The sequence below is a fragment of the Mus caroli genome, chromosome 6 (genome assembly GCF_900094665.2).
Source record: "Mus caroli chromosome 6, CAROLI_EIJ_v1.1, whole genome shotgun sequence".
NCBI classification, from domain to species: domain Eukaryota; kingdom Metazoa; phylum Chordata; class Mammalia; order Rodentia; family Muridae; genus Mus; species Mus caroli.
The window spans coordinates 48,948,847-48,975,925 of record NC_034575.1 but is presented as its reverse complement, the minus strand read 5'-3'; the positions used below and the strand labels follow the sequence as shown (position 1 = coordinate 48,975,925).

General features: G+C 47.4%; 1 protein-coding gene across 2 annotated transcripts in view; it reads right to left on the bottom strand.

The window, feature by feature from the left end:
• Window positions 1-1,628: 1,628 nt before the first annotated feature.
• Window positions 1,629-27,079, bottom strand: part of Wipf3 (WAS/WASL interacting protein family member 3) — a 77,306-nt gene continuing 51,855 nt past the window's right edge. Inside the window, exons 3-9 of one of the 2 annotated variants that reach the window (XM_029478622.1) lie at window positions 25,561-25,693; window positions 23,494-23,628; window positions 21,495-22,229; window positions 18,671-18,793; window positions 17,605-17,706; window positions 8,771-8,847; window positions 1,629-4,389 (exon numbers count right to left, since the gene is read on the bottom strand). In XM_029478622.1, coding sequence (XP_029334482.1) covers window positions 4,366-4,389; window positions 8,771-8,847; window positions 17,605-17,706; window positions 18,671-18,793; window positions 21,495-22,229; window positions 23,494-23,628; window positions 25,561-25,693 — 1,329 coding nt within the window. In that variant the 3' untranslated portion in view covers window positions 1,629-4,365. The remainder of the gene's footprint in view (window positions 4,390-8,770; window positions 8,848-17,604; window positions 17,707-18,670; window positions 18,794-21,494; window positions 22,230-23,493; window positions 23,629-25,560; window positions 25,694-27,079) is intronic. The other variant, XM_029478623.1, reaches the window with a different exon arrangement.

Below are 27,079 nucleotides of genomic sequence, written 5' to 3'. Positions count from 1 at the left end.
AATCAAGGCCCAGAAAGATGCCTGTTCAGTCAGCTTCCTAGCTTATTTTATTACTTACCTATAGATGGATGGATGGATGGATACAGAATGTGGTATATCAAGGCAATGAAGTACTACTCACCCTTAAATGAAGGCAATTCTGACACATGCTACATACAGTCTGTATCAACATTGCGTTGGACAAAATGAATGTCATAAAAACACACACACACACATATCTGTTTACATGAAATATTTAGAAGGGTCAAATACACAGCCTGTTTACTTTTCAGAGTGTGCCCTTACTTAGCTGTAGGACCCAAGTGTTCGGAGCTTGACAGTGTGTCTTTATCTCTTTACATCCTAGCTATGCATTTACCTCCTGATTTGCCTGATGGAGAAACCGAGACACACCGAAATAATTTAATCCCCAAACTCAGGTTCATATCCGGGTTTGCCTTTCGACTCTAGTCCCAGTGCCCTGACCCTCCAAGCCCCCCGCCACTCTCCCCCCACCCCCCCCACGAACTTCATCTTCCCTTTTTTTCCAGGCTTCCGTGTCCACTAGAAACATAGCTGTGGAGGGGCGTGGCCCCTGCTTGACAGAGGAGGCTCTTTTAAAGGGCTTGCTGAGTTGCAGGAGAGAGACTAGGGGTTTTAGGTTGGAGCTTTCCTTGGTGGTAGAGATCTTGCCTATATATATATATATCCCTAGGGCTTATGTATATGCAATCCCTAGGACTACAAAATAAATAGTTAAAAACTAAACTTTTCTCATTTCAATACATTGGCAGAATTTAGAGGCAACATTCTTGACCCATACTATAGTAATAAAACTGGTAAGTATGTTGTTTTCTATTTTTAAAATGTGTATGGAAGGCACACACATGCACACACACACACACACACACACACACACCAGCATTTTTGGTGTTCCAAGGGCTAGAGGGATGGCACAGTGATAACTTTTTAATGCTTTGGGGGACAACACTCATTTCATCAACAGAGATGGGAGACTTGGACACAGACCTAGAGAGAAAGGAACGCTGCTTCAACCAGATTGAGTTTGGTGCCTGGGTACCCAGTGATGAGCCAAGTCAGGTAGGCAAGTGCAGGCCAGGAGACACACAGCTGCATGGTTTAGTTCCAGCCATTACAAAGACTGATGTCAAAGCTGACCTTTGATGCTCTGGGAAGCCCCTTTTCGTTGGCAAAGAGAGGCAAGTAGACGCAATGCTCTGGGACAGGGCAGAATAGGGCCAGAGGACTCAAGTTCAGTTCCCGACACAGGTGTTTGGAAACTCACAACCACCTGTTACTCTATCTCCAGGGGATCTGACACCCTCTTCTAGCCTCTATAGGCACCTGCACACATGGCCTATACATATATAATCATACACATAAATAAAAATATAGTTTAAAAGGTGCTATTCCTGGTGTTCCAGAAAATCACTGTCCTATGTTTAAGCGTTTCTGATTTTTAAAAATGTGCCTTAGTACTTAAAGCCTGACTGTTACGCACTGCATTCCCGCACCACAGCCTCACATCATATCCCAGAAACATGTGTATTCATCACACGTCAATCAAAAAGGCTTAGATCAGTACTGGGGATCACAGATGAGTTTTCACAGGGAAACAACCACACGCATTCTCACTTATTAAAGTTTATTAGGTACAAAGGAATAAATCCACAGCAGGGGACTTCAATAAAATATAAAGAGCATTGGGTGAGGCATCGGGGGAGTCACAGTCTGCAATGTGAGGGTAAACAAGGTTAGCGGGGACCTCTCCACGTGTGAGTTCATGGCCAGGGGCCTAACCCATGCGCTGCTGGTGGGCACTGAAGGTACCCACTTGGACTTGGAGGGGTAGGCTCTGTGACAGGCCTTGAGCTGCTCGGCCAGATCCCTGAGCCTGTTCCTCGCTTGCTATTTTTGGTTTCTGCATGTTCCTTCCTTCTGACCTTAAATAACTTTGTAAAAAATATTTATGTGTTGTGTGTGTGGTGTGTATGCATAAACAAGGGCACATGTGTACACATGCATGTGCAGGCCCAAAGGCCATTCACAAGAATCTTTTTTGGTCTATCTCTACCTTACTATCAGTTTCTCACTAACCCTGCAGCTTGCAGATTGCTCATTTTGTGAGGTTGGCTGGGCACTGACCTTCCCAGGATCAGCTGCCTCTACCCAACTTTACCCACTCCTCTACCAAGGGTTACAGACATGCACCTCTATGCCTGGCTTTTACGTGGGTCCTGGGCATATGAGCTCAGGCCCTCATGCTTGGGCAGCAGGACGTCTCGTGACAGAGGCATCTCCCCACTCGTGAACAGTTTAAATTCGTGTGCCAGCAGTGTAGAACATGGTGTCCTTCAGTGTACTGGACAAACAGACTACTTCAAAGGCGGGGCTGCCTTCCCGATGGCCCTCGTCGTAGTTATGAAAGCTTTTTAATGATTATTACTTTGCATGGCTGGGAGAAGAGTAGAGTGGATCCTGACCTTTCCACACACTTCCAGAGCCAACGCAACAAAATCAGCATTGAATGGAACCTTCGCCTCTGTTCATGTGGCTGTTACAATGGCTTGAGTCCTTACCCCAGAGATTTCGGAAACTTGGCCCTGGCTCAGTTTCACCTATCTGGACACATGTCGGACATTTGCTCCATATGACAGTTAGGTGTCTGCAGACACTCTCCTTATCCTTTGTCCCTGGATGGCCTGGCCTGGGCTAATGTTCTTGTGGGGTGAGTGCCTGAGTGAGATGCTCCAAAGCACATCGTAGCTCAGTGCCCTTCTCCTTTGTCTACAGCTATTGTGAGCACAGTGAGGGCTCAGACTCTCTCCTACCTCTTTCCCCTCCTCTGCTACAGCCTCCCCTCTCTGGTGGATGGGAGCATTTGGGGCCTGACAAGAAGCAAAAGCATACTTCACTCCCTGGAGAATCAAAGAAGGGTGCAGATTGCTGCCCCGGCCTGGAGTGGCCCTCTGTCTATTCAGGGCAGCTGACTTGGCTGCATTCATCTGAGGAGCACCCCAGACACACACCACCAGGCAAGAGAGTTGTCTGTGTTCTTCAGCTCAGTGGGAAGGACCTTTGGGCTGATGGCATTCCTACCAACGGGACCAGATATTTGAGATATACTCGAAGAGCTGCTTTGCTCTTTTGTATGTGTTTGTACATGGCTGTGCATGTTCCTGTGTGGGATGTGTGCACACATGTAATGTGTGAGCCTGTAAGAGGTCAACTTTGGGTGTTGTGGCCTCAGGAGTTGCCACCTTATATTTTGAGACAATGTCACTTTCTGGAACCTGGGGTTCCCCAATTAGCTTGGCTGGCCAGCAAGTCGCAGGGATCTGCCTGCCTCTGCCTCCCCGGCAATGGGATACCAAATGTGTACGGCACCCAGCTTTTCATGCTTAGGCTTGTCGGTCAGGCACGTTACCAGTGGATCTCTTTCTTCAGCTTCCTCTTCTTCGTCTTCTTTTTTAAATATATGTTGTATTTTCCACATAAATCTTACACTCCGAGTAGAGTTTGGGGAGGGAGACTACTGAGGTAAAAAATAAACTTATCATAATCATGAGCTATATACATTTGTAGTCTGCAGGGGTGGGAGGATATCAAAATCTCATAAAGCTGACTTTACCCTGGCTACCAGCATGGCGCTGGGAACATGGAGGGGCAGAAGGAAGTGAAGACTGGGCACTAGGGATGCTGTAAACAGTAAGAGCATTGGCTACTACTCGTAAAAGGATTGAGTTACAAAAGGGGCCCTGCGGAAGGCATGGGAGGGGCCACACCCACTCTAGCCTTTGCATTGGGATATATACATTAGGCAGCAAAATGACATCCCTGTACTGCTAAAAGGGAGCGAGACATGGCATCTCGCTCACTGGAAGCTGTGTGGCCACATCAGGGCCCGGGACACTCTGCTTCCTCTGAGCTGCATGGTTTATAAGGCATTATTTGGTTTGATTTTGCAGTTGGTGTGATGAGAGTCATGCCAATAAGAAGCTGTTGTGGATAGTTATGACTTTTGGGCGACTTGAAAACTAAGGATGCTCTGGAAAAGGTTTCAGGAGGACCAGCCTGCAAGCATGTGCTATAGACACAGTGGACACCATAGGGTGGGATAGGGCACCACCTGTACTAGACAGACCAATGCCAGGATGCGTATTTTAAAAATGTTAAAATATTACTCAAATAAAAGTTGACTAAAATGGTGCTTCAGGGTTCGTGCAAATCATTATTTACAATAAACAAATGCTCAGTTCCGAGCCTGTATGTCAAATGTGTGGAGCTTGAGTACAGTAGAGTCTCGAGGAGTTGTCCTGGTGTCCATCCAATCCAGAACCCCAGGACCTTGGCTTCACCATCATCTCACCGGAGTGCCTTTAGAGATAACTGCAGAAACATGACAGAATATTACCGCAAAAACATTCTCATGAAGACACATTGCCCACAGAAAATCCCATGGCTGGGATCTGTTTTCCTAGGCAGTGAGATGACCCTATCATATACAAGGAGCTGGGTTTTGGTTTTTTGGTGTTTGGTTTTTTTCCCCCCCAGAGACTGAGAATGGGAAGAGGTAAAGGACCTGAAATTGATGGTATGTGGAAACCTGATATGGTCTTATAAACATTTACAGAAGCAAACATATGCAATTCAGTCGGCATAGAGCGCAGGCACAGCAAACAGCATGTTGGAGAAGCCATATGAAGGCAACAGAAAGAAGGGAAGGGGACCAAAGTGCTCAGAGTTCCAGCCCTGGGCCCCGGTAACCATATCCACACCACTCCCTGGCTCGGTTTACTGTCTCAAGTCCAGTGGTTCTTCTGTGTACTGCTGTGCGTCCTCATGTAGTGCAAATCAATCAAGGCAATTCCCAATGAGACAGACAATACCTTGACTTGGGATGCCTCAAGACAATGTGACAACCTCTCCTTGACTGAACTGGGGTCTTCTTGACAGACATCATAGCCATCCCATGGCTGGGAGCCCTGAGCTAGAAGGCTGAAGATCTAGGTCCAGAGAGAGGAAAACCATCCTCGTGGGATGATTTCCACGTGTGCTTGTCCTGGGGCTGGGGACAGGTCCCGCCCAATGGCTGCACAGCCTGGCCGCAAGAGTGGGGAGGAGGATACCAGACAGAAGTCAGAAAGTCATCCTGGGTAACTAACGCCCCGAGCTTCTGCAACAGATTCTCCTTCGTGGAAATAGGCGAGCTTCTCTCTTCAGTCCGACCATCTGGTTATTGTGAAGGATAAAATGAGAGAGCCCATACAAGCTAACCCATAAACGGAAAAGCTTTGTAAATGTAGGCACTAGGATTGTGGTGATTCTTTCGGTTTTCTGATCATAAGATATTATCTATTCATTTCGGAAAATATAGGATTGGAGAGATAGCTCAGAGGTTAAGAGCCCTGACTGCTTTTCCAGAGGACCCAGGTTCAGTTCACGGCACCCACCTAGCAGCTCACAACCGTAAATGTATCTATAACTCCAGTTCCAGGGCATCTGGCACCCTCTCTGGCTTCTGTGGGCACTGCACACATGTGGTACACAGACACACATGTAGGAAAAAAAACACCCAAATGCATAAAATAAAAATACATTTAAAACATTCATTTTAGAAAAATAAAACATAGAAATCCCAGAGATATACTATGAACCAAGTAAAAACTAGTGATAATTTTCTAGAGTTAAAAGTCTAAACTGGGCCATTATTTGGTTTTACATGTCAAAGGGAAGTGACTCAGGGAGGGACTGGAGTCCTGAGACCTACCGACTGACCAGAGGCAGCCGGGCAGGTCTAAAGCTTGCCTGTAAGTGTGTGGTTTCTCTCTCACCTTTGAAGGACAGTCTGGCCAGGTACAGTACTCCTGGTGGGCAATTTTTTCTTTCTTCTAAATGCTGTATACATCCCTGACCCACCTGCTTACTAGAAGACTGTGGCTAGGCCCACTGAGGACCCTGGTGCAGGAGACAAGGTTATTCATGCTGTTCTCAAGGTTTCCTTTGTCCTTACAGTGGTGCTCACAGTGGCTTTTGGTGGGGGGTGGAGGGATGGGGTGTGGGGGGCTAAGCATCTCTCTCAGCTCATCTTCCTCACATATACTAAATTTTTAGGTACTTCCATTCAAGATTCTCATCCGATTTGAGTTTTTATTTATTTCCTCAAACTGCCTTTCCATTCCTTTCTCTCCCTCTCCCTCACTGAGTCCAGCACCGCACACCTTTACTTTCCTGAGGGTCCCCAGCAAGCTCCCTTGGGCTCTGTCCCCTTTCACTGTTTCTTTCTGTTCTTCAGACTAAGCAATTGTTTTGTCTTCAAGCTTACTGGTTCTTTTCTGATGCTCAGATCTGCCTTGCATGTTCTCTACTCCCCCCACCCCCCATCTCAGTTGTATCTGTCAGCTTTTGCCTTCCGTTTTGTTCACACACAATTTGCTTGAGTTTAGCTGAACACCTCTAGGGCAGCTCTGATAAAGTCTTTGGCGAATCTGCCGTTGAGTTCTTTTGTGGGGATAAGGTATGTTTGCTACTCTCCCTCCTGTCTTGGAAGGGGCTATGCTTTCCTGTTCCTCTGTGTGACCTGGGTATGATTGTTGTTGGGAACTGTACATTTGGATGAAATAATGCGGCAGCAACATTGGAGTTTAGACTCTCCGCTCTCTCCAGGCTTTGCTTCTTTGCTGTTATTGATCTGATATTTTGTTATTGTTTTATTGCTCTTATTATTTTTCTTATTATTGTAAATTATCTCAGTGACAAGAATATCCCTAAGGCATAAATGCAGACTCTCAGGTGCTTTCCTGTGTTTCTCCTTTCTTAATTTTTTTATACGTAAGTTTGCCTTTGAGTTTCCTTGAAAGAGTTGACATTATCCACGAATCTGCTAGGTAATAGGTCTCTGGGCGTTCCTAGTTATCCAGACTGGATAGATTACTAGTCCTAGTTATCCAGACTGGATAGATTCCTAGTTATCTAACCTTTGCCATTCTTATGAGAGTCTTTTTTTTTTTTTTTGATCAAGTAAATGAGGTAGAAGATCCACCCTATTCCCAGGCTTGTGTCCAGGCATGCATTAAATGGAGAAACAAGCTGAGCGCCTGTGTTCAGAGCTCTCTGCTTCCCACTGTAGGTTCAAGATACCCAGTTACCTCAATTGCCTGCCCCCACAAATGTGTGAAGCTTTTCTCCCTGAAGTTACTCTTGTAAGGTATTTTTATCACTCTAAAAGGAAAGGTGACTAATGGAGAGCTAGTCATTAGTGTTTGAATCCCCAAATGAGAAACAGAAAAAAAAAATGGAAGGGAAGAAGAGAACCTCCCAGCAAGCCTTTCAGCCTGAATGGGAGGGGCTTGCAACAATCTGGGGAGGGGGCGGGGTGAGAAAATGATGGACACTGACATCAGTATCTGGACCTCTGTGGTCTGAAATAGTGAGGAGACACTGGCGCATGGATCCCCAAGGTCTAAATAAGTGGTTAGCTGTTCCATGGGTACATGTAATTAATATGACTGTTTGTTAGGGGGTATGGCTGAGAAATGGCTAGATGATGGTGTCTCATGAGCTGAAACTGAGCAAAATCAACTGTAGTCTTGCCTGGACACAGTAAGTCTCCAGCAGATGCCAGAATTCATGTGCCACAGACAGAGTGCCAGAACCACCACCATCCAGGCAGAGTGGCAGACTGTGGTGCCTCCTACCTTGCCATCTTCCCGGAATCCTCTCTTCCACCTGTCAATCATCTCCCATAACTCTGTCCTTCCTCCTTTACCGTTCATTATACACTTGCTTTGGAATCTGTGCTCATTGGAGAGTGGTTACTGTGCCTCTTGGATTATCGGTGTTTAGAGTGGAGGAGGGGATGTGTAGAGGAAGCATCCCTCTCCATTGGGCAACTGCAGCTTTCAGGACTCTAGAACCCTCCCAGCCAGGCCACTTCTTTAACATATCATACAATTGCTGAATGACTCTGTCATCAGCGGCTAGCCTGCCCTCTGTTCCACAGGACTTGGAAAAAGAAGTAGGCCAGAAAGGACTAAATTCATGCATTTGGAGAAACAAAGGTTTCGAAAGAGAAGCCCGTATCACGAGCAGTGAGAGATGGCACCTCTAGCCAGGTTAGAAAGCTCTCTATGAGCTATTTTGGATGAGAATAAGGTATTTATGTGGTTTTTTTCTTTCAAGATTTGACAATTAATTACATGTAGCCAAGAGCATTAAAAATTAAGATTTAAGAGCCCTAAAAAACTGTCTATTGTATAGGCAAGCGAGAACACAAAATTATATGTCACAGATATTATGGGGTTTCCTTTAGGCTTCTGGGATGATCAGAGCCAGGACTGGATGAGACTGCAGGGTTCTGAGTAAAACTGCTTATTTCTGTATGTGGCAATGACTCTAAGGAGAGCCCCTAGCACAGGGCAGAGTGCGAAACCATAGGCGTTTCATTCTGGCCTTTAACAAAGGTACACTAAATGCTCTTCTTACGGAAGAAGAGCCAGAGAGAAAAGCGTCTACAGAGAAGAAAACCCTGCCGAGCAGAGGGTCCTGACCTTCCTAATGCTGAGATCCTCGTGTTGAGGTGCCACACCCCCCAAACACAAAATTATCTTGTGGCTACTTCATAACTTTAATTTCGCTACTTTTATGAATCACAATGTAAATGTCTGATCTGTAGGATATCCGACATGATCCCCCAAAAGGGGTCACGACCCACAGGCAGAGGACCCTAGAGAATTCCAGGCTTTCTATTCAGGGCCCAGGGAGGTGTTACCTGAGAATTTCTGCTTTTGATGTCATCAGAGCTCTGCCCAGTCGCCTCAGCTTGGAGCCAGGAACCAGGTGTGCGGCCTGAGAGAAACAAGAGTGATCTCACCATCTATTGGCCTAGGGCCACTGTACCCTGTGGAGGCACTTCTGCTAAACCCGCACTCAGAATACCAGCAGAGGATCTCCAGGCAACATGAGCCCAACCTGAAACCTTCTGCCTTCTGGCCCTGGGCTGTGTGTTTCCACCCGTCTTCTGTGTCACCTGCCATGGGCTCAGGGAGCCGCAGGCAGTGACGTGTGAGAAGGCCTTCCTGACTGGCATGTACCAGGCCTCTGGGCACACTTCTCTGTCTGCCATTGAGACAAGCCAAGCACTGTGCAGGGTCTGCTAAAATGGAGAAAGATTACTATTGGCTGACACAATTCAGGCTTCCATTTAATGAAGCTCCAACAAGATGTCTCCAAGACATATTGGGCTCCAGTGTTGTATAAGTTACACATGACAGAATGCCATAGTAAAGAACCCTGCGTGTTCCACATTCAATTCCAGTCTCCTGTCCCAGCGTCACCACCACAACAAAAAAATCTGATTTTTTATTTTAAGATGATTTACTCGAGTTTTAAAGTCACATCTCCAGGTGCTCCCCAAATTTCCCTTCAGTCAGAGCTTCTGGACCTCATGTCCTGGTGTCTTTTCCCCTGAGGTGTCTGGCTGGAAACCCCTTCCCCCTGTCCCTTGTCTTGCTGCTGGTGGGAACTAGGGATTCCACAGCCATGTCTCACAATGCACCCTATAATCTGCATTTCTGTGCCACTTAAAAAGCAGCCTGGTTACTGAGAACCGTCTCTGACAAAAGGTTCCGGGTGCTGGGTGCAGCAAGCAGTGGCTTGAATGTTCATGAAGATGATTTTGGGGGTGAAATTGTATGACTAAAAAAAATCCAGGCTTTTAAAAATCCACAAAATTCCCTAAGAAGCAAATTTCCCTCTCGGGTGTTAGAATTTTTATTTTAAAAGTCTCCAACACCTTTGAAGCTTTCTACAGTCTTAACATATTTGGCATCATAACAGTCTCGCAGGTAAGGCACAATTTTCAGTGAACTATCACAAAGTGCCCTTAAACCCACAAAACACTAAGCAAGGTCCACACCAAGGGCTGCCTTTGTTCAAGAATAAGGATGTTTTGGAGCAAATCACAGAGAGAATGTTAGCTTCTCAGCTAGTTTGAGTAAAAAGTTCCAAGACGCTGACAGGCATCCCTGGTATACCTCCACAGGGAAAGAAGGCTTGCAGACTGCGGTCTTCAGCCTTACAGATGGTCTGCCTGCCTCAGACAAACCTCTCACTCTCATAGCCTCATAGACTCATGGGCAGGCTGTTACTAACATTTTAGTTAGATGGAAATCCCCTGTGGGTGTGACCTTGCACTGTGGGACACTTGTGACATCTGCAGTGTTACTCACTCAGTGCCTTGCCTAAGCACTGGCCTATTGGTAACCACCACAAAGGACTCTGGGAACAATGGCCTCTGGAAACAACATCTGCCCACATCTGAAAACTAACATGTGGTAACCTAGGCTTCATGGGTAGGCAGTTCCCATCAGCTTCCACAAGCCGATCAGTACACATTACACTGGACGGAAATTAGTTTCTCTGAGAAAAAGGAGGGCAAACTCCATGTCTGGTTGCAAGAAAAACTTGACTGCTTTTGTGAGTGGCTGAGACATCCTTGGGGGTAGTCAGAGCAGCTTAGGGGGACTTTCCCCTCTGAGGGGCCACTAGCCTCTCTGGGGTCACTCTGTAAACAGCACCCGCCACCTGCTGTCTCCACACAGATGGGCAGAGACTTGGATCCTGTGGGGTGACAGTTTCCACGTTTGCTTCTGTAGCTTATGATATGAAATAAATGCACTTTGCTCCCTCTTCCTCATCTCATGTCTCTGTTGTGCAGAGAGCCATATACTGCCAACTTCTGTCTCAGTCATGGACATGGCTGTGGGTAAAAGGCAGAGGGACCATGGGCTTCAGGATTGGCTGTGCTTGGACCACTGAGCCCCTGACAGCTTCTAGCCTAACGTTTTGTCATGTGGAAACCAGGGGTGCCTTGTTACCTTTTCTAAGCACAGCTAGACTTTCATACTAGCAGTAAAATCCATTTACAGGCAACAGGAGGATGGCTAGGTAGGACTTGGGCAGGGTGCAGAAAGGGTTTACAAACTTGGATGGCCGTTAAGGCAGTCTTAGATGTGCCGACACCAGCCTTGGAGAGCAAGCGCTGTGAAGTGCTAACTTTATTTGGGAAAAGCTGGCTCCTCTGCAGATCAGACCTGTCAGCCAGGGGCCAACACTGCTTTCACCTTGGCAGGAAAGTGAACAATATACATCTCTTATACATTCAATATACATTTTATACAATATGTACTTTGTATATTGAACAATATATTTTTATACATTCAATATACATTTTATACAATATGTACTTTGTATATTGAACAATATATTTTTATACATTCAATATACAATTATTATACAAATCTGGGCAGAATAGTAAAGAAATAATGAAAGCCATGCAGAATTTCCCCACATTTAACCTTTTTGTGCACTTCTACACTCAAATTCTCCATTACTATATAATACAAGGTTCCGTACATTTTTACAAAGTGTTTTATTATTCTCTTTGTGTGGTCTTGCTTGGGCTGTTTTTACTGACATAGCAACATGACAATTATAACGTCACTGGATATTCAACATACTCTTTTAAAGGCCACAGAGTTCTAGCATGTGGCTGGGGAACATGGTACTATTTCCAAATTTTTCACTCTGATGGTAGTTTAGCAATGTACATATGACTAGATACTTTAAAGATTTTTTAATCCAACCATTCTTTACTGACTGTGCAGTTGGCTCCCATTCTGGGAGGCAGAGATAGGCCAGTGGATAGAGCTGATGCAGGGCCTTCTTTGATAAGTTACTTACAGCCTGAATCGACTCCAAATCTCACGTGCTGAAGGCTTAACACTCAACGCAACGGTGTTTGGACGTGGAGCCTGCGGCAGGGCAGCAGGGGTGCCCTTGAGGTGATGGCCCCCTCTGCAAAGAAGGAAGAGTCCTACCTAGAAACAGAATCAGCTGAGTAGTACCTGGACCTTGGATTTCTCAGCTTTCATAACTGTGAGAAGATATGTCTGTTAAGCTCGAGGATGCAGAGAAAATGGTGCGGGAGTGATGTGGGCATGGTGGAAAAGTGTCTCATACAGAAGGAACAACAGCAAAGAAAGAACAGAGGCAGGCTGAGCTTGGAACACTCTAGATAGCTGTTGCTGGGCCAATTAAAGTGGAGGAAAAAGATGGAAAGAGAAGGACAGAAGGTGCAGGTCCTGTGGTTATGATGGAAATGCCTAACTGATGTGGGGCAAGATGGGATGCCCTGGGGGGTTGTCGCAGAAGCAGCAGGGCTGGACTTGGGCTCTAGAGGACTCAGATGCAGTGTGAGGCAGCAAAGCCTGCTAGACAGCTAAGTGGCTTAGCAAGGATGGGAGAGGGAGAGGGACAGGGGGTGGGGAAGCTCATACCTGGGACATCTCAAAGCTAGATGATGTAGAGCTCCCCAGGGTGGTGAGTGGGGAAGGAGAATACAGACAGTCTCTCAGGAGTAAGGTGTACCCAGAAAAGGCAGCATCGTGGGGCAAGCCCTGGACTGCTGGAAGCCAGTCCAGTAAGGGTGTGGTCAACTGCACTAAGGATCAGTAAGGGACCTGCCCCATTATCACCACAAAGGTGGAACTAGATGTGACCAGTGACCATGTGCTTTCTCACACTCCTGGAACAGCCAAGCCTTTGATTGAACCCCTTGATGTTGTTTGTTATAGCAGTGTGGTGGGGAAGTTCTACAGCTTATGGGAATCATTGGCTAGTCGAATCAACAGTGCCTCTAAAATAAGAGTTGGCCAAGAGCGATCCACGTACTGCACTCACTGGAGTGGCTATGGCAGTACAGAAGAAGAAAAGTTAACTAAAATCTGAAGACAGTTGTGCTGAGGATGTGATAGGATGGGAACCACTGCACACAGAGGGTAAAGGTGAAAAGTGATTGGACGGCTATAGAACCCAGCATGGTGGCTCCTCCATCAAGTACAAACCGAACTTCCTTGTTCCCTAACATTGGACTTTGGGATATATATATATATATGGAAATCATTTATATATATGGAAATCAACTGAAAACATAATCCTGAAGAGTCCTTGAACACCCATGTGTTGCATTCTTCTCAATCCCTAGGATTCGGAAGCAATCCAAATGTCTGACAGTGGATGAATGGATAATTGAAATGTGGTGTATACTACATGCACACACATGTATGTCTACTGGCAAAGACTGTTAAAGGAAGGACATTCTAACACAGATGAACCTTGGGATATTCTGCAAAGTGAAATGAACCAGCAATAAAAAAGCAAATAGCATATGCTTCTATCTACACCAGCTATGTACAGCGTTCAAAACCATAGGGGAAAAACTGAAGGGTGGCTGTGAGAGGCTCAGGTAGGAGGAGGCCTAGGGCTATTAATTCCCTAAGGTGTGTGGAGTCTTGGTTCTGCAAGGCGAGACTCATCCTCAAGTTTGGTTGTGTGGCAGTGTGATCACACTGATCGAGCCAACCCTGGAAACTTGGTGTTACATGTTTTATTTTCCTCAAGATTGAAAAATGCCTTTAAAAAAGGAGACATCGGGTTGTAAGGACAGTCCTGGTGGCAATCCGCCACTTTCCCACTGAACTGACAGTGATGGATTTGCTGGGGACATGGGAGTAAGATGGCATGTGTGGTGTTTCCCCTCCCAACCTCCACCGTGGTGTGGCTCTTGTGGGCAGGTGTGGCACTCACCAGTCTAAATCTCTCTAGTGGGTGAGAGCATTTGGTGGGCAAGTATTTGGTCATATAACAATGGCTTTTCTTCCTGCTATAGTGACAATAAGCATTTGTGACCTAATATTTTTTTTTTAAATTTGAACTGATAAGGTTTTTGGTTTGTTTGTTTTGTTTTTGTCACTTGAATACACATTAGTAAAATAAAATTCATTGTTAGTGAGATTGTGTGTGTGTGTGTGTGTGCTTGATCAATACATGACAGCCAGCCCTAGCCTGACCGTACTCTGCCTAGAAATGAACTGTGTTACCCCTGTCACTAGAGTGCTCAGACCTGAGTGATAATTACCCAGGCCCTGTGTTGACCAAGAAACTTATTATGGAGCCAGGCATCCCTTAAGGGCCATTGACCTGTACCCTGGAATGCCTGGGCCATCCCAGTGACCTACAGGGCTGTGACATATTAGCAGCTGCCTTGGGAAAGAGACAGGATGGTCTTTTTATTACTTTATAGTGGGAAAGTAAGAAACAACTGAAAGAATTAAAACAGTTTCACCTCCCAGCTATGGATTCCACGGACAGCTGAAACACATGCCTTTCTGATATCCACCTTAAAACCCAACCTTAACCCCACTGTCGGCACAGCTTGCTGTATTGGCTCTAAAGCTGCTGTCCTTTTGCTAGCTGTAAGAATTGTAAAAAAGAATATTTAATCCCAGTCCAGGGCTTCTACCCCACTTTTGACCATTCAGTTCCTAGAGAAAAGACACACAGCTTTTATTATTTACAATAAGCCTTAATCAGCACTGGAGCTGGGCAGCTATCCCCTTTATGCTATTGATCTATTAAATCAATATATAATCTATTTACCTATTGACAACCCTGAGTTATTACTTACATTGGGTTGAGTTATTATTATTTCATCTGGGCTGCTCTTAACTCTAATTGGCTGGCCCTCAGGGCCATGCTTTCTTCCTAACCCATGGTGTCTTCCTCCTCTTTCCACCTTCTTTCTGAGTGGTCTCCTTCAACCCCAAGGCCAGGAAAACCAAGCCCCGTCTTTCTCAAGCCTGCCCAGCTATTGGCTGTAGGCATCTTTACCAATCAGAAATAACTTGGGAGCAAGGTCACACATTGAGTCACTTGGGTCCATGTGTGGACTATCTCTTCTCTAGGGCAACCAGATCTAGGGCGGCAGCACTTAGCATTACTGTACATAACAATAAACCAAACCTCAACAAAGAATACATTTATTTAATCTAAATTTGAGTGAGGTCTAAATCTCTGGTTTCTCCCAGTGGATACGAACACCCAGCAAGTGCATTCAGAAAATGTAGCTGGCTGCACTTCCAGTACCTGGCTGCAGAAGACTTTCATCACCCTAAAAGGAAACCCCAGACCATCCAGTTGTCACTCTCGTTTCCTATGCCCCAGTCCTTAGCAGGCACTGTTCTAACCTCCTCTGTAGTCTTGCTCATTTTTGGCATTTCATATTGGTGGGATGCGGTCTTGGGCGTGGTTCCTTTCACTGAGCGCAGTGCTTTGAAGTCCATCCAGGTTGTATGCCTCAGCACTGACTCTCTTTTAGAGTTGCACTGTATCTCACAATGCATCTATACCCAGCTTTGTTGATCAGTTCCCTAGCTGTTTATGACTCTTGATTATTATCAGTCAGTAGGCTATGTATATTTACACTCCATGGTTTCATTTGAACATTAAAATTCCTTGGAGCCTAGCCAGGGTGAGGAACTGATGGGCCTCGAGTTTGGATTTGGAATGTCTCCGAGGATCCATATGTTAAAGGCTTTGTGGCGCTACTGGAGGTGGTAGGGCCTTTAAGAGGTGGGGCCTAGGAGGTCTCAAGTCACTGAGAACTTGCCCCTGAAACAGATTGACATCTGAGCCCTGCCCTGTCTTTCTTTAAGAAGAAGACACTCAAATGTTCATCTGTCTGAGACCCGTGCAACACTTTACAAGGTGGCTCTGGAAGCACGGGCTCAGAGCTGCCATTGATTGACTTTGCCAAGTTTGAGTCCTAGGCTGCCTGCATGGCCTCACCAGCGGCAGGCACACTGGGCCCTGAGGATTGTGAACTACACCTCAACTATCATGCTCTCCTGGTCTGTGCTGTCCCCAGCCTGGATGTTCCCCTGCCCATGGGGAAATATGGCTTTCTCCCTAGGGATCTCTGACTCTGCCACCCTGCCCCTGCCCTACATGGCTCCCTCAATGGCCAAATTCCAAACCTCGTGCCAGTTAACTGAGATGGCTGTAAATAACCATCTGCACTCTTAAAAATTCCACTCCCCTGTCCTGGCTAGGTTTATATCTACTGACACAAGCTAGAGTCATCTGAGAGGAGAGAACCGCCACTGAGGAAATGCCTCTGTAAGACTGAGCTCTAAGCAAGCCTGTAAGGAATTTCCTTAATTAGTGATGGATGAGAGAGGGCTCAGCACATTCTGGGTGGTGTTATCCCCTGACTGGTGGTTCTGGGTTCTCTAAGAAAGCAGACTGAGCAAGCCAGGAAGAGCAAGGCAAGAAGCAGCATCCCTCCATGACCTGAATCAGCTCCTGCTTCCAGGCTCCTGGCCTGCCTGAGTTTCTGCTCTGACTTCCTTCAGTGATGGACAGCTTCCTGGAAGTGTAAATGAAATAAACCATTTCTTTCCAAGGTGATTTTAGTCCTGGAGTTCCATCAGCAATAGAGACCCTAACTAATACTCCCATCCATTGCAGCATGTGAGGTGAGCCTGGGCACCTGGCTTCTCTCTATGGCATCTGCTGTTCACACTGTACCTGCCAGTTCATGTGCATCTACTGCCAAGCAAAGGAATGCTGGGCAGACACGTGCCCACTTCCACCCACGGCTGGGTTTCCCTGTCCATCAGAACCTTGAGAAGACTTGGCTTCCAGAACATTGACAGCTCTCTTTTTAAATTTCTACTCAGGGCAGGCACATCAGGTTCCTCTGTCTAAAGTGAGCACAGTCTGCCGAGAGAGTTGTGCCCACGGTGATGCTAGGATGCTGTCAGCATCTCTGTATTGTGCAGATCAGACATTCCCGGCTCTGCTCCTAGGGAGCTGAGCCCCATGGAAGGGACTTTACCAGGCCATCTGCAGGGACAGGTATACGACTCTGGTTTGGGGCCAGCCTTAAACATATACTTTTCCTTTTGTGTGCACAGACAAGTGGGACTAAGGTCCTACTTTGGTGGTGAGATAAGAACACCTCCAACCTCATGTTGCTGCTTCTGCCGTCTCCTGCCTTCGGCCATACTGAATGACCTAGTTCTGCACAGGACTGATAAGTAGCTGCAGGATCCCTGTGCAGTCATCTCTCCAACTCTGTTTTCTTTGGCCTTCCTGTCGTTTTGGCCCTGAGTAGCATCCATCCAGCCTCCTCCTCTCTGGACTGGACAAAGTAAGTGAAGGTGCCTTTTGGAACCTGCCTGTACAATGAAATTAGGAGGAAGAGCCCCTGGGCTATGTGGTTCTACTTTAGCTGAGCATCAGATGGTGGGCAGCTTTTGGAAACTCTACTTGGCTCTCACTCTATGACTATATGCAGGAGTTTAAAAGGCTGCTGGATCATTGTCGTGTATAAGCAAGGGTGAGAACCATTGGCCTCTGGTCATTTTCCATTTTGTAGTTTGCCAGAATCTAATGAAATTCTTCTCCAGCGGTGAATGCAAAAAGCCCATGTCCCATTTCTCGGTTTCCTGGGTGTCTCCCAGCCAAAAGGCTCTGGGGAGGGAAGGATGCCTGGCTCATTTCAGCATGTCCCAGGGGATGCCAGTGAACTCTGGCATTCTATAGACATCTTTCAGTGAAGCATTAGGCATCAGGACAAATACATCTCCTTAAGCTTGTGGGACTGTGCACACTCAGCATCCTTGCTAGCGGACAGTAAAGGCACGGTGCTATCTGCAGGCGCCCTGTATCGTGGAGGGTCTTGGTAAAGCAAGTACTTACTTCTGGGGACCTTGCTGGGGTAAATCTTCTGACATGGTTTGTATTCATCTGGAGGGGGAAAGTCTTCCATGGAGTGGAACGTGAATTTAGACTCGAAGTCATCTGTACGTGTGAGAAATACGGGAATTGGAGTTTACTTAGATTACTCCTGTGTGACCCACGTGTGACTGTTTTCAGAGGGACACAGGTCACTCTGGCAGGACACCCTGCTGGCTGCTTGCCTGCAAGGGTTTGGATGGCAGTTATTTCTCCAAGAGTCCACCTGCTTTTCAAGTGTTCCTGGCTGGACAAGGGGATGCAGCAGAGGCAAGGGCGGTAATTCCCCACCACCATGCCCGAGATCCTCCGCCCACCTAAGGGAGCCACTGAAGGAACAGAAAAGGGCTCCAGGCAGGGAGAGGAACCAACAAAGAACCTGGTACTAGCTAGTGTTCAATAAGAGTACCTACTGAATTCCTAAAGGAGGGTTTTGAGGGGGAGGAGACAGGACAGCTTGGCTGTGCCCAGTGTGAACCCTGGGCTTCCCAAAGCAAATGGGTTCTGCCCTGGGGCTCTGGTGAGGAGGGAAGTGGCCCTGCCCCCTTCTTGACTGACAGTCCCCTTTCTGATCTGACAGTAGTTGAGCACACAGAAGGGATGTGGAGGGTCTGAGGACCCTAAGTGTCTTTCTTCCAGTGTCTTTTTTTTTTTCAGTCTTCCTCCTGTCTGTCAAGAAGTCAACACATCCTTCCCTTTCTCCAAGCCACTGTGGTCCTGTAGGCTTATAGATTTACCCTCCATGGTGATGCGCATAAATGTGCATGCACGGTTTTAGTGCCAGATGTCTTCCCTTCCTCTGTCTGAGTCACACAGCTAGAGTGGGTCCTAGACCCATCCTGACGACCCGGAGGGAAAAAGCCCCATTTCATACATCCTGAAGGCTGTTCTGCGTTTCTCTCTTCACTGCTCACTGAGAGACATATACCGCAGGGACAGGTGCCCAACACTCTGCCCCGCTTGCGTGGGCAGGGAACTCTTGTCCTGTCTTTGGGGGGCAGGAAGCCTGCACTGCAAGTGGGGTCCTTACCAATCATGTGCTGGCCTCCATTCCGCAGCTGGCCTCCAGGCTGCTGGCTTTTGCTGGAAAGCTCTGTGGTGGGCGATCTTGCAGGTGGGGCTGGAGGTGGGTTTAGCTTTCCCCCACTGGTTCCTTAACAGAGAAGAAGGCAGCTATTGAGATACAGAAGTGGGACAGTAGATTTAACTTTTTATGTGAGAGGTTAGGTGGTTAGCCCCTGTGTCGATGTGGGATAAATAAGAGGACAACTGGAGCCAACTTGTTTCTGACGGAGTTATAGCTTCCTTATCTGGCACAAATTACATATCTCTTTGTACCTCAGTTTGTTCATCTATACACTGGGCATAATAGCAGCAAGCATTTTCTGGAGTGGTTGAAAAGACTGAATAAGTTAAAGTGCACGATACAGGAAATATGCCAGCCTTAGCTGCCACTATACTATCAGTGATGCACTAAGCCTCATGGTCAAATGGCACAGTCCTACTGCAGAGGAATAGAACTGAAAGGAAGACCTATGGGCAAGTGCCCAGTGAGGTCAGAAGGAGGACTTTCAGAGGGTATTCCTGTCCTGCACTCTGCGCACACTAGTTCTCCCCATGCTCTAAACCGTGCTTCTCCATCCAGCCTGGGTATAACCTTCTTGCCTGCCAGGGTCCATCTCACACCAACCTCCTTCCTCACACCTTTCCCTGCTTGGTTGGCAGAGGTGAGAGTCTCCCTGGTTCCCTCTTTCCTCTACAGTGCTTTGCTTGCTGCCTGCTGTGGTGTCTCTAACTCACACCCTGGCACCTCAGTATGGGTGTTCTCCTGCTGCCCTTTCCCTTGGTGACCCTGCCATGGCTTACTGCTCCTCAGGATAACACTGCCTCAGCAGTTCCTGTCAGTGGATCACAAACACCCTCTTCTTTCACTCACATGTTGGGCTGAAGCAAGAGTACCCTCATTTTGTAGATATCAAAAGACAGAAAGAGAAAGGCCAGAGAAGCGCCTGCTGTTAGGGGCTTGGGGACTGGAACGAAGAGCGGGGTCTGTACTATCCAGCCTCTGTCCGACCCTCAGGGCTCCTTCCTCAACCCTAGCCTCCTTCCTCAATCTCTGCCTCCTTCCTCAACCCCAGGGTTTTTCTTCAATCCCAGCCTCCTTCCTGCTCCTAGTCTCCTTTCTCAACCCCTATGTCATCCCCTCCTCCACCAGCCTCCTTTCCAGTCCCAGCCTCCTTTGTCCCTCCCAGCCTCCTTCCTCTCCCTTTCTGCTTTCCCTTCCCTAGGTACCATGTTGGCCCCTGATAAGCCTGCTACAGGAGGTGAGGGAATAAGGCTCTGATTCTCCACTGGATGGGACTCCACGAGGGACTAGGAAGTAAGTCATGCACTACAAGCTACATGCAAGCCCTCATTAGCAATGCCACGTGAAAGGTGGCCCTCAGTAGCAATGCCACATGAAAGGTGGCCCTCATTAGCAATGCCACATGAAAGGTGGCCCTCATTAGCAATGCCACGTGAAAGGTGGCCCTCATTAGCAATGCCATGTGAAAGGTGGCCCTCATTAGCAATGCCATGTGAAAGGTGGCCCTCCGTAGCAATGCCACATGGAAGGTGGCCCTCAGTAGCAGTGCCAGTGAAAGGTGGCCCTCAGTAGCAATGCCACATGAAAGGTGGCCCTCATTAGCAATGCCACATGGAAGGTGGCCCTCATTAGCAATGCCATGTGAAAGGTGGCCATCATTAGCAATGCCACGTGAAAGGTGGCATTATTTTGAAAATAGCCGCTTAAGCAGCCTCCCTTACACTGGGGTGGATGAGGAACCTCGCATTTGAATTCAGGTGCCTACAGATCCCAAGAAACTGTACACGTGCCTGTATATTTGTTTGTATGTAGTGTGCAGACATGTGTGGTATGCATGTGCATGTGATATATGTATATGTGTCTAACAGTTCATGTGTTGTATCGTGTATTGTGTGTGGTGCACATATATATTTGCTATGTGGAATGTGTTCATGTATATGTATGTGGTGTATTGTGTGTGTATATGATGGATGGACCTGTATATGTGTGCATGTATGTGTATGTGGTATAAGTAGCACGTGTGTGGGAGATGGATTGGTATGTATGAGTGACATGTATATCAGTGTACTTGTGTGAAGAAATGTGTGTTCATCAGCCTGGGCATGTCCTGAGTGTTTCTGCATGTATGCATACATGCACAGCAGTATGGCTGCACTGGTCTCTGCTACATGTAGCCCTTGCATGCTCTTTCCTCTACAGTGTGTGCTTCACTCACAGTCCTCTCTGGGAAGGAAGTATTCTTACTTTGGCTCAATACACAAGTCTGTTTTCTTCAGTTGGCTGGAGAATCTGAAGAATGCAGACTGTGTTCTAGTGGGCCCGGCTGTTGCTGCAGCTGGAAGCCAGACAGGTGTCACCCAGGTAACTAAACCAGACACCTAGCTCTGGAAACTGGCTGTACCTGACCCAGAGAGGAGGTCCAGAGCCAGCTCTCTCCAGAACCAGACCAGTGTCAAGCATCCTTCATACTGTGAGAGAGACACGTCTGCCTGCCACCCTATTTGATAGAAAAGAAAGCACAGAGAGGCTAAGTGTTTACCCCATGACACGCAGCTAATCAATAGCAAGAGGATCAAGGTCAGAATGTCTGGTACCGTCTGTGGAATCTAAGATAGGGCTCCCAGCCTCCCTCAACAGTGGCTTCCATCCCGAAACAAATAGTAAGGTCCCAAAAAAACGGGCCAGGTTTTAGTGTTCTGCCGGAGACTGGGTTTGAACCTTGCCACCGCGTGCACGTGGCTCAGAGGAGCCTTGCAAACTGCTTTACCTGGGCCTCGCCGCTTCTTCTGCAGGATAGCCTGAGGGCCGGGAGCACCTGGAGGTGTGGGCAAGGCCTTCTGCGTCTGGAAGCTGGGGGACTTGGGGGGCAACGGGGGAGGAGTCTCGCTGCCGCTGGTGTTTCCGCCTGGCAAAGGGGGCGGGGCCACAGCGGTCCTCGAGGTGCCAGAGGCATAGGCGGGGAGCGGTGGTGGCGGAGGTGGAGGTGGTGGCGGTGGAGGAGCTGGAGGTTCTCGCACCTCCTGTGCAGGGCTGTTGGGCTCTGAGTGGAGCCCTGGGTACCCACAGGGTGGGAGGAGAGGGAGCGGGGGTGGGATGGGTGGCAGGTGCAGTGGGGCTAGTTGGGGCCTCACTGCCTTGTCGCTCAGCGCCGAGGCTGGGGGCAGCGGGGGCGGAGTCGGGGGCGGAAGAGGAGGTGCGCAGGGTAGAGGAGGTGGCACCACAGATGGATTCACCTTGGTTGGAGGGACAGGCGGGGACACCAACTGAGCTTTGATGGGGGAGGATGGGGGGAGGGGCGGAGGCGGAGGCGGGGGTGGGGGTGGAGTGGGAGGTGGTGGGGCAGGCACACTAGGGCGAGGAGGGACAGGCCTGGCAGAGCTGTGCGTCTCTGAGGCATTGCCTAGCCTGGGAGATGCAGGAGCGGGAAGGGGGCCGCCGATGGCTTTGATAGGGAGCCGGGGAGAAGGTGCTCGGGAGCCAGGGCCCTGCCCGGACTTGCCACCTGGAAGTGAAATACATTCTAGGTTAGACCTGCAATGTGGGAAGGAAAAAGTCCAGGTGACTGGGCGGTACACAGGACTCCACAAGCCTGATGTCCCTGCTGCGGAGTAGTAGACTGTGCAGGCCCATTGTGAGGCTGCACACACCTGCAGCAGCCACAAGGCAGCTCTAAGGGGCATCTGCCCTTCTCCAAGGCAAAACAAGACAGCCCTTTCTACCGCTTACAGTAGCAGTGTATTTGGCTAATTTTTAATACAACGATTTAAAAAAACATACTGAACGCTCACTGAAGCATAAATTAACGCTATGGCCTGCTAATGGTCTTAGTGACCAAATCAGGCCCTCCTGTGTCATTTTTGCATGTGCTGTCAAGAGGTGAAATTCACTCCCTGTCCCCGCTGGGCTTGTCCCTTGCTGTGAGTAACCTAGAGGAAGGAGCAGGAAGTTAACACTTGGTAGACTTCTAAGTTAGCTCCTGACAAACTTCCAGGACAGTCTCTAGAGACAACGCACATCTTTCTTCTCTCTTTTGATACCCAACATGGTGACAAATCCTACAGACTTGCAGATCATGTGGCTCTGAGGACCATCAGTCCAGTTGTTCTAGCAAGGGCCCTGGAGACAGGGGAAGTAAGCCACCTCTCCAATTCTCAGCTGTTGGCAGATGCTAAGGAGCCTAGGTAAGACCCACCCTAGATTGTTAATAGACAGAATTACAGTCTAAATAAGCAGTTGTTTAAAGCCCCTACATTTTGGCTAGACAGCAGTGTCTAACTGATACGGCGATGGAGATCCATCATAACTCAGCACACGCTGGTGGATCCACAGCACTGTCATGTCTGTCATGAATGGCACTCTGTCTAACATGACACCTTTGCTAAACAAGTCATTCTCCAATTCTGATGATGCAATTTAAATAGATGATTTTTAAAAAGATGCCCAGAGAACAAATCTGGGATCTGGGAGCTTCCAGGATTAAAGTTCTCGAATGCACATCTTCTTGCTATGTAACTTCTTTTTGTTTGTTTTGTTTGCTTGTTTTTTTTTTTTTTTTGAGACAGTGTTTCTCCGTATAGTCCTGGCTGTCCTGGAACTCACTCTGTAGACCAGGCTGGCCTCGAACTCAGAAATCTGCCTGTCTCTGCCTCCCAAGTGCTGGGATTAAAGGTGTGCGCCGCCACCGCCCGGCGCTATGTAACTTCTTATGAATCACGTATCCCACATGAAGAAAGACCACCAGGCCACCGGGTTCGACACTTCCTTACCTGACACATCTCTCTGGCCTGCCGGTCTCAACACAGGAAAGCCACCAGCAAAGAGATCTCCCAGGGCAGGGGGTGTGTTTCCTCCCCTGGTATTGCTGCCAGCAGCTCCTCCCTCTTTGCTGGTTCCTTTTGAACCTGGATAGAAGAGGCAGGAAGATGAGTAGGAAGAGCCAGCAGGCCTTTCCCACTCTAGCCCAATGCCACCATTTTCACTGCATGTGTTCTCATACCTAAGCCTGTCTGCTACCCAGTCTAGTCCTATCAAGGTGCTGAGCATCTGTGGCTCAAATTAGAAAACTCAACTGACATTGAAAAGTCTAGACGTACCCCTTTCCCCCCACAAAAATTCAAGCTTAACCCACTCCGACATTTTAACTTCATATTTTTTTATTTGTGGGTCAGAATGTCCTGGCATGTGTCATCAGTGACCCTGCCTTCCATATATGGTGGTCACCAACCATAGACACTCTGAAGACATCGATGTAGACAAGAATTCCAGGTTTGAATGAGGTCTCAGGTATCTGAACACTTGGTCCCCAGTTGATGGCACTGTTTGGAAAGGTTTAGGAGGGGAATGGCTTTGTTGGAGGAAGTACATCACTGGGGGTGGGCTTTGAGAGTTTAAAGACTCTGGCCATTTCCAGTTGCTCTCTGCTTCTTCATTGTGGCTAAAGATCTCAACTCGCAGCATCCAGCTCCATCCGCAATGTCTCTACTCTGCCAGCACAGCCTCTCGTCCCTCTGGAACTGTGAACCCAAGTAAACCTTTCCTTCTATAACTTGTCTTGGTCATGGTGTTTTATAATAGCAATAGAAAAGTCACTAAGACACAAGCTAAGGCTAACACATGCAGTTAGGGTGTCCACTGTTGGATGAGCAGTCAGATTACTCAAAATATTATATGCAGTACTCCTGGCAGTAGGTGGGACAATAATAGGCATCAGTCTGCTAACTGAGCTTAACCAATTAGACAATGAGTCTAATCAGAAATGGAGCCTTATTATAATCAGTGTTGGAAAGGTTTCATTTAAAATGTGCCCATTGGGGCTGGAGAGATGGCTCAGCAGTTAAGAGCACTGATTGCTCTTCCAGAGGTCCTGAGTTCAAATCCCAGCAGCCACATGGCTCACAATCATCTATAATGAGACCTGATGACCTCTTCTGGTGTGTCTGAAGACAGCTTACAGTGTACTTATATATAATAAATAAAATAAATATTTTAAAAAAAAGTGTTTGTTCTTGGGACTGGAGACATGGCTCAGCTGTTAAGAGCATACACTGCTCTTCCAGAGGACCTGAACTCAGTTCTCCGTGAGCAGCTCACATACATTGGCAGCTTATAACCTGCTGCAACACCAGTCTCAGAGGATCTGTTGGTGCTCTGGCCTCTGCAGACACATGTACTCACATGCACATACACACATGCTTGCACACACGTGCACACACACACATACACATAATTAAAAAGAATAAAAATAACTCTGTAAAATTGTGTGTTTGTGCCCTAACATGTAGTTGAGGTACAATACTAGCTAAGTTGAGGTACAATACTAGCTAAGTTGAGGTACAATACTAGCTATAGGACTATTTTTGAGAATTGCCATCATTTTGAAATATGTGAAATCATAATAATACCTTACAAACATTACAAAATGTTTCTGGATATAACATGTTAACGTTTTGCAATCTTGACCAAACATAAAAGGGTTTTTTTTTTTCATTTGCACAATTTTCATATTGCATTCACATTGCAATAGCATTGTGCATGTACCTGATGACACTCAATGGTGAAATTTATTATGTGTATTTTATCATAATTTAAAAATGATACTTATTATGAGGGGGGTTTTGTTGTTTTGTTATTTAAAAGTAATGAAAGATAATGCAGGCTCTACTACCAGTGGCCTTTCAGAAAGGAGTGTCTGAATCTCTTGCCTGGTGGCCTGTCCCTGAAGCAGGTCCGAGGTGGTTTGAGAGTGCATGGGTCACAAATGCAGACCAGCCAGTGTTGAGTCTGACCATGCTCTATGCAGCCCCGTCCTGGGCTCCGTGCAGCTGCTCACTCACCCTCGATCTGTGGGGCACTGCGGTCATTGATCTGGGTGACTTTCCGCAGGCGTGTTCCTTGCTGGATATCAGCCAACAGTGCACTCCGGCCTTTCAGATCTGGCTTCCTGAAGCTGGGGGTGTCTGTGCTGACCTGCAAGGGAATTGGGATTTGACTGTTATAAAAACAAACAACAAGAAAAAACCCACAGCATTTGCAGAGAAACAAAATGCTCTATCAGCTGCATCTCTCTCCTACGGGAGTTCTGCTTTTCCTGCCCCATTTCCAAGGCCAGGAACTCTATACCATTATCTACACTCTCAGGTCACGCCCACACTTCTCTGCCTGGGACTTCAGGTGGACTCTGTACTAGATGTCTATACACTCACTGCCCATCTTGAGCAGAAAGTCCTGGTGGTCTCAAGGAGCCCCAAATCAGATCCTTTTCACACACCTGGGCTTCCATTTTCGCACCCCTGGCTACTCCCAGATTCTGCATGGATCTATTGTAGGCCACTGTGCTTTTTAGCTGCAGTGGATTCAGGCTCTGGGAGCCGGCTTTATGGGAGGTGTAGTGACCTTTGTATGGCGCTCAGTGGAGAACTAGGAAGCTCAAGAGAAACGGGGTTCTCCAGGGTCAGAGAATTAGAAAGACAGGGAGTCAGGGGTCACAGGGTATTTTACTGATTATATACTCTACTTACTGGGTGAGTGAATGGTTAGTAAATGAATGAATGATTGGATTGGCTCCAACAGGTGTAAGACACCCTGTGAGTTCTCCTGAACATACACTTGTGCCAGGGACACAGGTATAGCCTGCAAGGAGCTATTTCCTCTGTATCAGAGTGCATAGCCACTGATGGTCACAGAGACCAGGGACCAGGTAAATCAGGCTCCTGGGAAGTCTCACGCAGTTCCTGAAGGGGCCCTGGGCTTGGAAAATCCTTGTTCTAGTCAGAAAAGTGGGGTGGTTACAAATGCTCTCATAGATTCTAAGAGACTGGAGCTTTTGCTGACTCACAGCTGAGTTAATATACCCTGAGGTCACTGCTATCCTACTGTGGTCCTAGCCCTGTCTTTTTAACCCACCTTTAAGATAGCAACAAACAAGCAACCTCACCTGCCTTGGGTTGCCCACGTGATGAATTTAAAAAAAAAATATTTATTTTATTTATATAAGTACACATTGGAGCTGTCTTCAGACACACTCGAAGAGGACATTGGATTCCATTACAGATGGTTGTGAGCCACCACGTGGTTGCTGGGATTTGAACTCAGGACCTCTGGAAGAGCAGTCAGGGCTCTTAACCACTGAGCCATCTCTAGCCCTCCTGCCCTGATGTGATTAAACCTTTACAGCCTAAGCTAAGACATGGCTTTAATCTTATTATATGGTCTCCCATGCCCCTGGCCCCTGAGTAGTTCACACACACACACACACACACACACACACACACACACACACAGATTTACAAGACAGCATTCAGGCAGGCACAGATTCAGGTTCATATCACAGACAGATTAGAGACAAGAGAGAGA